Source organism: Strix uralensis, chromosome 15 (assembly GCF_047716275.1).
Source record: "Strix uralensis isolate ZFMK-TIS-50842 chromosome 15, bStrUra1, whole genome shotgun sequence".
Lineage (NCBI taxonomy): Eukaryota > Metazoa > Chordata > Aves > Strigiformes > Strigidae > Strix > Strix uralensis.
In genome coordinates this window covers 18,094,622-18,107,349 of record NC_133986.1, presented here as the reverse complement: position 1 = coordinate 18,107,349, position 12,728 = coordinate 18,094,622, and the positions used below count along the sequence as shown (strand labels likewise).

Genomic DNA, 12,728 nt, shown 5'->3' with positions numbered 1-12,728 from the left:
AGTAACTTGGTTTGAAATAACTTATTTTTGCTGTTTCTAATACAGTAACTTTCATTTTCAAAGCTATTTAAATACAGGTTGTAGGCTGCATTCAGCAACGCCTTGAACTTCCAAAAATAATTACGTGAGCAGGCCCACTGACATTAAAAGATCACCGGATGCTAGGTGCCAGCAGGGATATAAATTCCTTCTTTAAAGCCTAAAGCACTAACCTGTGCTTTGAGCTGCCTTTGTAAGTCCTTTTTTTAAGGTGTCCCGTAGCCAAGGCTTCATCTGGAAATTTTCTTCTTCCCCTACTAAAGAGACGACCAAATTGGGAGCAGGTAGCTTCCATTTGTTGAGCATAACTTCGAATATAATTCCAGGATGAACGGTACTTGGGACCTTAATAAACTTCGAAAGACAAACAAAAAAACCACTGAATAATAATGGGACAGTAGGATACAGTAGATACATTATTCATGGTGAACGCAGAGGGAAATTTATCATCAACTTTGGTTACTTAAGAAAAAATTATTTGAGCAAGACCTGACAGAGAACTAAATACTAGGATGAATTTAACAGGCTTCTGTATAACTGCCATCTCCCTAACTGGCTCAGTTCCATGGGTGAATTTTATGTTGCAGACTGACATATTGTGCTCTCCTTTTAATGTTGCTATTCCTCTTGAACTGCCTTCAGTTACACGGCAGTCTGGCAAAGCCAATAAATTTCTTGGGTGTTTCTTGTTTCTGCACTAGCTGAAACATTTACCTGATTTCATGTGTCTGTTTTTAAGGACGTGTTACCTGAATCTATGGCTTCTATCCTGTTCCGTATATATTTTGGCTTTGTGCTTAAGACTTTATGATGAAACAAAATCTTAAGGTGGATTTCTGATCCTAGGAATTCCTTCTGCTCTAGCACTAATGTATGCAAGGGACTAGTGAGGAGGTGGGTCTGTTCATGTACATCCTTCTCTGCATATTAGCAGAATAGAGATAGAGAACTTTAAGGAGAGTCTTGAAATGGCTCAAAAGTATGTTTAAAATGTTGAAATTCATAGTGATTAATTCCTGGTAGAAAGAAGTTAAAAGAGGGAAATGTAAAATGAAGGAAGCTGGGCACATAACTGATTTTTTTTTTTTTTAAAAAGGAAGAAGTGATCAACTGTACTTGTAGCATGTCAGTGCAAGTCAAGTGATTGACTTCTGTGTATTAATAGGCCTTATTTTAAATCATATTCATGCTCAGGAAGGTATGGTCCCTACTTTGAGTACAACGTGGTGCCTTGCACTGTGGCACATTGACCCTCACTATTACAGCCTCTACAATTAATGCTAAGAAGTAACAGCTGAACAACAGCAATGCTGTTAAAGGGTTAGAACTGCTCAGTGCTGTACCTTTCCACGTTTCTTCCCAGAAGCTGTGAAGTCTATTTCTCCTATGCAGTATGGCAGTTCCCTTTTGAAAGCTTCCTCTTTGTCGCTGCTGCAGAGCTTGGTTTCCATTTCCTCCATTGAATTTGTAAGGTGATCACCAGTAGACCAATGTGGTCACTGAGATGACAGAAAACTGGAAAATGAGAAGTTGTTTAAACTGGAGAGGCCACAAAATCCATTAATTTATATCTAGCTGAGTTTTTAGTCAAATATTTTACTCTTTTACTATTAAGTTTATAAGGTTCAGCTAAAATTGGAGGTGTTTGTACCAGATACTGGATGTTATATACAAGAGGAGGCAGATTCCACACCAAAGCTAGGTACCAAAGCTGGTTATAAAAAGGCATGAAGGAGTAAGGTGCTCTTGACTCTCTTTCAGCAGACAGAAAGCTGAGCTGCGAGGTGCAAGATCCTGTAATCTGTCCAAAGTCACACAGGATGTCTCATAGCCCAAAGGTGACCCTAATTCTACAAGAGAGAAAGAGGAGCCTTGGCCACAAACTATTGCAAGCAAGAGTAGAGCTGTGTCAGTGAGTACCTGAGTCATGGTTTCTTGATGTCGTTATGCATCATGTTACTATGACTTATCCAACATGAACACTAAATAACTGAGTGATGACCTTGTATTCATCTGAGGATGCTTTAGGAGAGGTTTACTCTCTGTTTGCTGTAGGAATTGGCTATTTACTCATAAGCCAAAGTATTTAAGGCCAGGCTGTACTCCACAAGAACATACAGTTCAAAAAGACAGGTGGTTTTCTCTGTACATGGCTACAGGAATGACGAGTAATCTGCCCAAGAGCAAAGGTCACATAACAAGAGTTGTTCTTCTACATTATATGAGACACTGAAAAGGTCTGCTTGCTTTTCCTACGTTGTGATTTGAAAAATAGATTTCAACTCGTATGCCTTCTTTTGTTTCTTTTCAGAACAAAAGCAATTAAATAGCTCTCTCCCCTCTGCCTTCATCTGCATATTCAAGTGCATATTCAGTCCTTTAAAAAACCCTTGTGATAGTAAGCCAGCAATGGCAATCAACCCTGCATTAACCTTTATTCCCTAGTCTAAGAGATTTGCTGTGGATTTAAAAGCGGGTCAAACTAGCAGGTCTGTGATGGGTCTCTTGGGATGCTCCAGCAGAGGGAGCAAGCCCTCCGGCTCTTCCTCTGCGCTGGGAAGTCTCTCGGGAGCCTGTTTGGGAGTTGCCCTCTTCTCCGATCTGCCTCTGAAAAGCGGTTACGGACCCTCTCGTGATTTGTTTCTCCCACAGCTATTCCACACCTCTGTACCCAGCCCCCAAACTTCTGTCAGAGATCACAGCTTTAAAGACGCTGTTATTCTTCTCCCTGCCTGCACGCTAGTCAGTTCTGGAGAGAATTAAGTGTTTATTCTGAACACTAGGATATCAGGCTAGTCCAGTTAGGAGTCTTACCTAAAAGAACTTCTTTTGAACCATCAATAATGGTAGTCACAGCAAAGCTCACCTTTTTCTTTGAGTCCGTTTTTCCACTGGAGATATGCAGCTTTATCTCCTAAGAGCATAGAAGACAGTATTCTGGGGGGAAAAAAAAAGTTAACAGAGTCATAATAACACATTTTGACTATTCTAAAGTACAGAAATCATTTCCTGGAACTTGCTGGCAGAACAAAGGATTTTTAATTAGAAAAAAGTATTCAGAACTGAATTTCCAGGGTACATTTAGTCACCATTCATCACTGTCATAGATAGTACGTGTTTATTTGTATTGACAGACAAGCAACGAACTTGAATAGGTAACAATTTATGAAGTAATGTGATGGATAATTTGGCCTCATAGGTAGGCCCCAAGTGATTAATTTTAAGTCTACTTCTAGATCCTAGCTTGCAAAATTTGATCATGTGGTTATCCATGACTTCTCTTTTGGAATAAAGACACTGAGCTGCTGAGATTTATAAGGAATATTCTTGCATTTGGATAATTATTTTTTTCCAGAAATAGCACATTATTTGATTTTCAGTTTAGGAATTCTGGTTCTCAATGGTAGTGAACAACACTGAAGGAGACAGAAATAGATAAGATGCAGAAACAGAAGCTTTGATCACGGCTTTTATAAGACTGGAAAGTAAAGAAGGCAGCTATTAACTGGCACTGCACAGGGCACTACTTTTCTCTATGGTTTTATCAAGCAGGCTCTGAACCATGATATTAGAGACTGAGAGCTTGTTTTGGGGAAGTATTACTTCATCTTTCCGTCCCGTTCTTATACCACTTCTTCAGCGTCCCTGCAGGCCGTCATCTGTGATGGGATACAGAGCTAAATGGAATTTGTTATGATCTTCTACAGCTGTTCTTGCGTTCATATTCCAAGCCAGGAATTCCAGCATCAAGAGCAGAAAAGTGGTGCTGACAGAATGGCAAAACAAGTCCAGAAATTATGCAGGATTCTGAATGTTATCCATGCAAGAATATAGTGTAGCCCTATAAGGATCTGAGAATCTACACTAGATGAGAACCTGGACTGTTATGGAGTGGTATCTCCTAAGTTTCTCCATGCAGCTTTCAGGAGCTTTTACAGACAAAACCAATGAGTAATGCGAAGTAGCTTGCTTTTTCTGTTGTTTTGGTTTTAGTGAGATTTGACACTTGGACATTTTTTCTTGCTTTATTTTCTACCTGTTGTTTGACTTCCAAGGAATAAATACTGTGGCTTTCAGTATGATTGCAGTAATGTATAGGTGCAGATGTTCCATGTCAGTTCAAGGTTCCACCCAGTGGTGCTAACGGAGCAAGGAAATGTTGCTTTGGTATTTAAAGGGGTGGGGAAGAAGATTTAAAAGTCTGCTCTATAGATATGATGCAAGTGGGAAAAAAAAAACAAAACCAGGAGTTCCTTATATTATGAATGTTTCAAAACCACCAGAAAAAAAACGGCTGCATAAGATTTGCAGAGGTGGTTCTTAAGCATAAAGGCTGACCACATTACATGTTTCCTTACCTCCTTCTACAGCTGTCTCAGCTACTGCAGCGTAAGCCCTCCCTGTTAGGGGCAGAATCGCTGCACGGAGCCGTTCACATACCGCGCATCGCCTTGCCACTACCCGGCGCTGCAGCGCAGCGTCACCTCACACCCATCGGTCCGCACGCAGACTGCGGTATGTCCCCAGGATTTGAATACAGATTCAGAAGAGGATGTAGTCAGCTCAACAATCTAGAAGGAAATGACAAAGACTTCTGTTCTTAAAAAGCGCGTGGACATCTCGCCCAATGTCCTCTAACAAGCAAAGTAAGCGTGTATTAACAAACTGTGTAATAGAATTACACTTTTCTGGAGTGCCTTTCTCCTGGGTTTAATTCAGTCTCATTCTGGTTCCAGCTTTCACGCAAGTCTCTAGTGGTTTCAAGGGCTGTTGCTTTGAGACTTCAGGCTGTACTAGATTGCAAGTGTGTCAGGTCACAGTAATTGGGTCAAATCTTTGTGGTCAAAGTCATGACATTCCACTGCAGTCAGCTTAACTACGGTCAGGTTGCATCACTGTAACATCATAGAGTATTGTTTAATTGCAAGGGCCTGGAATAAGTCTGTGCCTTGGGAAAGAACAGGCAGATAGCCTAAAGAGGAGCATGGTCTAAGCACTTTTTGGATGAGAGGAAAGGTAGGGAGGAAAGCAAAAGAAAGACAAAAGGCTATAACACAGCTGGAGGAAAAAACAGTGGGGGATGACCAGTACTTTGCAACTTTCTCCATTTCCATATACTATTTTCAGTTAAGCTTTGTAGAAGATTCCAACTTTCTTTTAATCCCAGTATCTAGAGATTTTCCCCTCCATTATCTGTGAGAGTGCCATTGTATTAAATTTGATGAAAAGATTACTTAAAGGCAAGCAATCAGAAATACTTAAGGGGTGTGGGGGGGAAGCCACAAAAATCTTGTCTGCCCCAGTGTGTGCATTCATATGTTAAATTTTGTGTACATATGTGTGTATATATATATATCAAGCAATCTTACTTTAGTTCTGGTTCAGACTTAAGTACAGATTTTTCTATCTAGGCTGCTGCTACATATTTAAGTTTGTAGGTCAAACTCTGTCCTAGATGTTCCCATTGACTATAAATACAAACGTCTATGGAAAGAATGTACTTCTAATGATTACCAGATTTGAAATATAACCTAGAAAACTATTTCTAACTAGCAAAGCAAGTTAAGACAATTATGAGGAAAAGACAATTGCCAGTTCCACCTACATCTGGAAATGTGAGTCAATGTCATTTACATTAGGGATGGCCTGATTAACTCATTCCAGGTGTCAGCCAGTCTCATGAATCACTATTTCTTTAACCTCATAAACGGGAGCTGTTAGAATCGTACCATTGTACAACCAGTGCTTGTGATGCTGGAGTTTGCAGGTCCTAATGCAGTTTAGTGCATTTTGATTAGTCCTAACTTCTTATTTGGGCTTTCTAGATTTCTGGAATGTAGGAAATTGTCAGGAAGGTATAACTTCAGGGGGACAGTTGTGATGGCTGTAGGGAAACTCCTCAAGGGGAATCTGTGCAGAGATTCTTTCCTGAAGGATTTATCCAGAAAAAGTGATGAGATCAGAACCCCACAGAGAAACATTCTGACCCCTATGTACGGCCCTTTCTGGACCATTCTCCCTCTTGTCTCTGCTTCCTTACCACTCCTCTGCTGCGCCTTCTCTCCCCAGCCTCCTTTTCCCCTAAAACTTCTCTTGCCATTTCCCCCAGCTTTCCACAGGCTCTTTCCAGCTATTGTCACTGTCCTTAGCCCACTGTGAATGTGCAGCTTCCTCCTTGTGCAGTAACAAATGACAGATTCACCTCCAGATGGGTGACAAGAATGTGGGTCTGTTCCATCCTTTCTTTAGATTTTAACCAGGGTTAGGCTGTGTCCAGGGAAGGAAGAGAGGTCAAATTTGAGCCTTTCAAACATATCTTATGAAAATGGGCCCAGTCAGGGGATGGCTTGACCTCAATTGTTGTCTTCATGGGTAATGGTTCGATAAAGAGTAGGCGTATGGTAGTCATTAGCTCTCAGGACTTAGCAGTGTAAGAATTCTCCTTCATACTAGTATGCTGATTGGCAGGCTGGGACACACCCTGACTTTTAATCACTATCAGATTCCTCCACCCACTCAAGGAGTACATTTGAATATGTAGGTGAAATGATTAAATATAGTAATACAGTAGGCCCAGTATTGTTGATGTTAAATCAGTCACAAAGGCCCCCCCTTAGCTTCAGTGGCAGATGGAGCAAATCCATTGGTTTATAAACTTTAAAGGATGCTTTCATGAGGAGCAAAAGACCACCAATTATTGTGCCCTTACTGGTGCAGGGTGAGCTAGCAATCCTAATGAAAAGTGAGCCTTACCCATCGGTCAGAAAAAGAGGGAGCTCAGTGATGACGCAAGTGAATAGTAAGGGGGAAACTGCAACTGAGGCAAATACAATGAACTTCACTCGAGCAGGATCAGCTTCCAACACATGTAATGGGATACCATGGGCTAAAGTGCAGCCCTGCTGGAAAGGATCTGAGGGTTACAGGCAGAGCAAACATCGGTGAGCAATGCTGTGCTGCTCTTGTGAGAGACCAGTGCTGTATAAGACAGCATAAACAGGATTGTCTGCATGAAGTCGCTCAGCTGTTCGTCAGAACAGCTTTAGCTGCAATAGTCTGTTTGGGTTTGGGTGCCAGGTTTCAGCAGAATTACAGACCAGCTGGAGAAGGTTTGAGCAGGAGCAACAACAAGAACAGACAGAGACTTTGCACTAAAAGAGAATGAAAGCTTAAGCAAATTAGAATTGTGTAACCAAAAGCAGAGAAGACTGCAGGAAGGGAAAATGAGAATCTAATAGCCTACCAGTGCACAAGGGTGATAGGAAAGATGTGTTCTTTATATTCGTGGTGAGGACAGCAATTAACGGGCTCAAGGGAAGAATGATAACAAGGCTGCCCAGGGATTCAATAGTAGCCACACTCGGAGAAATACTTCCTTGGAAAGAATGAAACCCTTAAACCACTGGTTAGGGAGCAAGTAAAGCCACCAGGCCGCAGTCCTCCATTGTGATGGAGTCTGTATGTTGTGACCCAAAGAACTTGACCTTAACCTGCCTGTTATCACAACCCTAAGAGATGGGTATGTGTCTGCAGCTCTGATCCTCAAGATACCATATGCTTATGTAACTTTACTAATGGAAATGCTCCTATTGACTTCAGTGCAAGTACTCGCTCAAGGAAAATTGCATCAGTGAGTTTACTGGGCCAGTGCCAGCAACAGTGTAATGGAATTATTTGCTTCCAATAGTAGCCACGTTTTCATTCCTGTCTGGAATTAAAACATAATAAATATGAAGAACAAAGCAGATGCAGGGCATCAGAATAAAGAAAACCAGAGAAGTGAAGGGCAGAGTAAAGGCTGCAAAATTGATACTCAATTTCAGTATGTGGTCCAAAGATGAATTGGATGGACTCTAACTGGTGTGTACATTTAAGTGTGAAGAAATAAAACCAGTATTTTAATCAAGGGTAAATGCAATGGAGAAGGGAAGGTATGAGAAGGCATTAATTAGAATCCAGGAAGGGAAAAATATCTAAATGTGCTGTGGGAATATAAACATATGATGTGAGACAAAAAGAAGTACTTGTTAGGGAAAATATACGTATCTGTGTGAGAGACTGTGTACGCATCTACGTGCCATTATACCTGTTACCTTGCTTATATTTATGTTGCAGCTGTGGAAAATGTTTGTCAGGAATTAGCACATTCAAATTCTGGTAATGATGCCTGAAACGTTTCTGCATTACAGCCTAATGACAAATCTGCTATGATTGCCAAGGAATTGCTAAATAAAGCATAAAGACCTAGGGATGGTGAAATCCACCAGTAGAAATCATGGCCAGCTGTCCTGCATAGGGCTTTGTCATGTCTGTAGCAAATAAATATTTGAGAATTGCATGAATAGAAAAAGGGAATAAAAGAAATGTGACTGTCATGACAAGTGCAGCTTGAACTGTAGTACACTACGCTTCTCTCGGATCAGACAGGAGGGCTCAGAACAGTCATTAACTGCCAGAGGTGAGAGCTGGAGGGATGCAACGAGTACACAGCAAATAACCTATGGGAAGGTTTCTCCACACTTCAACTAGGACAGAGAGAGAGGATAGTTGAGGCTGACAGCAACCTTGAGAATGTGTTCACTAACTGGAGATTTTATGAGCTTGCAGACACAGGGCCAGACAGGGGCAAACATTAATAGAAACAAGGAACTTGAAGCAAAATCATGCAAAGAAGTGAAGCATAGGAGTGGCCTAGTAAAACAGAAGTTTGGGTTAAATTTCCAGTTACGTTTATGTGAATTATGGCCCCACTAGAAGCTTTCAAAAACATCAGTGTTGTCAGTTTACTTTCTAGAACAGCAGTTGTTATAGAATGTTATTTCAAGTAATTCCTCTTTACTGTATCTCTGCATAGTCAATAATCAAAACAGAGGAGGAAAAAAATTTATTTTAAAAACCTGATCAAAACCAGCAGGCTATAAAAAGATGTGTGGGAAGAGAGCCTTGTTACTGATCCAGCATAGACTTTGTTTTAACATTTCTAGGGTATGGCTCTGGAGCCTGATGCCTCCTGTAATTGCCAGGACCCAGGCATGCAAGGCAAATCGAGTATTCGCAGGAGCCTTCCCATTAGTTTCTAGGAGAGGGGATTGTGCTTTGGTTTGGGTAGGGTTAGCACCAAGCCTTTAACAAATGAATGTGCAAAATGCTAATGCAAATATAGGTACTTTGTCTTTTTTGTTTCTGTCTTCATCTGCTTAACACAGTAAAGAACACCAGAGGTTATTTGAATACTGTAATTTTAGTGAGTTTGCAGAAATTTGCATACGGATGTCAGCCAGTGAATTTCATAGAAGTGGATTTATTCTGGGGAGAAAACCTGAGAGGGTGGAGAGGCAATAAAAGGCAAATGTAGACATCAGGGAAGTAAACAATGGAAGGAGCAGATAGAACAGATGAGAGAAAACACAGAGCAACCCTGCTCGATTCAGATAAAGGAACTGGCTGTGCTTACATAGCACATTGTATATGGGGTGTGGGGGGAGGCCAACACTAGCTTCAAATACTCCTGGACCTTCACTGCTCCGTTCCCACAGCATGGCATGCCACTTTGAAGCTGTGCCAACACAACTCTTGTGTGGCCTCCCAGTGAATCAGACTGAGTTCACTTAAAAAGAACTCATTTTTGCCAAGTCATTTTTCAGCAAAATCAGTTCACTAATGTGGTATACAGCATGACACGCAGACTCCTGAAAATAATGTACTGCGAAACCACAGCCATAGTTCATGCTGAAAGAAAATATAAGAACGTGGGAATAGTTCCAATTCAAAACAAGTGCTTCAGGAATGGCAGTGTTCAGAGAAGGCAGACAAAACCATACCTGAAAATATTAGTTGAAGCTGGATTGTACATGGACACTGGCAAATGAGTACTACTGATAGCAGAAGTATTAGAAAATAAAAAGGACCAGCCCTTGGGAACTAGAAAGGCTTGAAATAATCTAGTGCGGTTTTGCTCAGATCAGCTAGTATTTTTCATTCATTAAGATCTTAATAGATCATACTTGTAGAATCTGCAAAAATTCACAAATGTTTCTCTTGATGCCAATAGCTGACTTCACAAAGTTAGCCCCTAGCATTAAGCTAAGTACCGATCTTTACAAATTCTACAAGCTATGCTAAAATAATCTTTACCTCTTTTCACGTTTGTCATGTGTACAATTTTTTTTTTTTCAATTTCATGCCTGTAGACATGCATTCTTTTATAGAAAAGAGCAATTTTTACAGGGGGGGGGGGGGGGGGAAAAACCCTTCCCTGTGTTTCCTTGTGGGACCACTTTCATAATCTATAAAAGCTTGTTCAGTGCTTTAGGCAAATTTTGAAAGCTCAAAGGGGAAGTATATTCAAAACCAATAATCTCTTTTGCATAAACCATATATAAGGTATACTTTGAGAATTCCAGACCTTAGGAAAATAATTTAGTCTGTTTTCTTAAATATAATGAAACTGCAGACACAATTTTGAACTTAGTGCATTGTGCAGGAACGGTAGTGGCAAAATTGTTCATCGACTGCTCTAAGCTTTTCCCTGAATAAGAAATGAATCTCTATTTTTCCATTAACTACAAAACTGAAGTTGCATTTGGATGTGGTTGTGAATGTCAGGAAGCCTCAGGCTTAAGCACCTGAGTTCACTGGGCCGTGTTGCACATTTAGAAATCAGACCCACTGAATGCACAATGATGTATTTTTTAAAATGATTTTTCAGAAATTTGGATCTCTTGCATAAAGCAAGCCCTGCAAACCCTAGATTTTAAATATATGCCTATCACCCACTACAAGGAAGCCTGTCCTTTCTTTTTTTCCTCTGGATAGCATTAATTTTTAACCCACACTTGCAGCAAATCATAGCCAATTTGCTCTTGGGCACTCTTCCTTAGGTTACTTATCAGATGGGTTCTGATCGGATCCAAATGAACGAGGAGATTATAAAAAAACTGCAAGGCACAGAAGAAAGTGTCTGAACGTGGCACATATATGAAAATGGTTGACCTAAGGTTGTTAAGGACTGCTTCAGTGTATAGGAGAAAGAGGGTCCTCTCACTTATGTTTGGGATACTCTGGAACATCTCTGCCTGCAGATGGACAAGCGGCACGTACTGGCATAGGATTCCAAGTCTGTCAAGTTCACTGCGTACTAAAATTCCCAGTTGCTTCCCCATATGCATGTGCTTTCCCTAGGTCTATATCAGTTCTGCTGGCAGGTGTACTCATGGCCAGTTATAAGCAGGAGCTAAATCTTCAAACGTGGTGAATTCTGTGCTTGACGAGGTTAACATGCTGTAAGAGAGAAATAGAATAACAGGTGCTTCCCTTCACTTGATGTTTATACACATTCAAAGTGTTGCCCTGATCAGTTGTTTTCCTGCTTGCAACCTCTGCTTTTTATTGAGAGGAAACTTGGAGGTGGAGGAATGAACAAGAATATTTATAGAAATTCCCTGCCATCTCTAAAGTTATGTTCCATAACTGACCAAACTGATTTGTAAATCATAGGTCAATCTTACTCTTCTCAGATGGCTGTAAGGAAGCTATATGCTAGGGTTAGGGTTGGGGTTAGGGGTTAGGGTTAGGAGAGAACAGTGAACACTTGAAAGAGGAAAACAGAGTCACCCAGTGTACAGTTATGTTAGCGTACATTCATGTCCTAAACTAATGGGGCTGGTAGAAGAATCCCATAGAGTAGAAACCTAGAGTGTGGGAGAGTAGAAGTCACGGGTCCACCTCTGTACTTTGCTGTCTCAGAAAGAGCTGTATAGTAGACAACTTCCTGACTGTAGTAGTTCTGCAGTCTGCTAATATCAGGCCAAAACAGTTGCCAAGGTTCAGCTAGACACAAGAGTCTATGAAGATTCAAAGGGTTATTCCTAGTGCAAGCTAAAAGGTTGTCTAAATAGTGGAGAGTGCAATAGTAGAACATTGCTGACGTCTAATTGCAGAACAGGATAAATACAGTAAGTTGGCTACTATTTATGTAAGAAAACCAAAGCACTGAACACAAAAAACTCTACAGAAAGCAGTCTATAACCTAGACAAAGCACACCAACAAGTAGTTGGTGAAATTCCTGATACAGAAAATGTGGAAGTTTTACATATACTTCATATTCAAAAGGAAGAAAGAGTAGCAATGCCTGTTTTATATCACTGCTGATTACTCACAGATGATGAAGTGGAAAGAAAATGTGAGGTTTTGATTTCCTCTTGGTTGAATCACAAGCATCTCTTAATATACAGATAGTGATCCTACCTGTTGGCTGTCCTTTGCAACAGGTGTGACCATCCATCTGCAGGGCTGAAGCTGTGTTGAGTGGCTACTGTTACCAGTGCTGTCTGCTGCTGCTCCCTCTTCCTATTTGGGAAGAGGAAGATGTTACCAGATTACTTGGCACCCTATGAAAATAAAAGTAAACGTTGCTGGTGTATAATGACACTGATAGCTTTTCTCTGGGATGAAAATAAGCCCTGTGAAACAGGTGGAGATGCAAATAATAAGCATTTCTCTGCGGCAGCAGTGGAGCATAGTTATCAGAAACAACCAGAAGGAATGGACTTCAGCGGTGAATGTATTTTCTAAATTAATTTTTCAAATTATTGCAATAACTTAGATGTTGAGTAACTGTATCAGTAACTAATCCTTCATTCCCTTTGAGAAGAGTCACATGCTTTCCCCAGCTACAGAAATCTTCAAC

The 12,728-nt window shown here is 40.7% G+C and overlaps 1 protein-coding gene across 1 annotated transcript in view; it reads right to left on the bottom strand.

Annotated features, from left to right (window-relative positions):
* Positions 1-12,728, bottom strand: part of TRPM5 (transient receptor potential cation channel subfamily M member 5) — a 51,829-nt gene that overhangs the window by 37,725 nt on the left and 1,376 nt on the right. The window contains exons 2-5 of the mRNA XM_074884590.1: positions 12,287-12,388; positions 2,906-2,976; positions 1,383-1,554; positions 213-393 (exon numbers count right to left, since the gene is read on the bottom strand). Coding sequence (XP_074740691.1) covers positions 213-393; positions 1,383-1,499 — 298 coding nt within the window. The 5' untranslated portion in view covers positions 1,500-1,554; positions 2,906-2,976; positions 12,287-12,388. The remainder of the gene's footprint in view (positions 1-212; positions 394-1,382; positions 1,555-2,905; positions 2,977-12,286; positions 12,389-12,728) is intronic.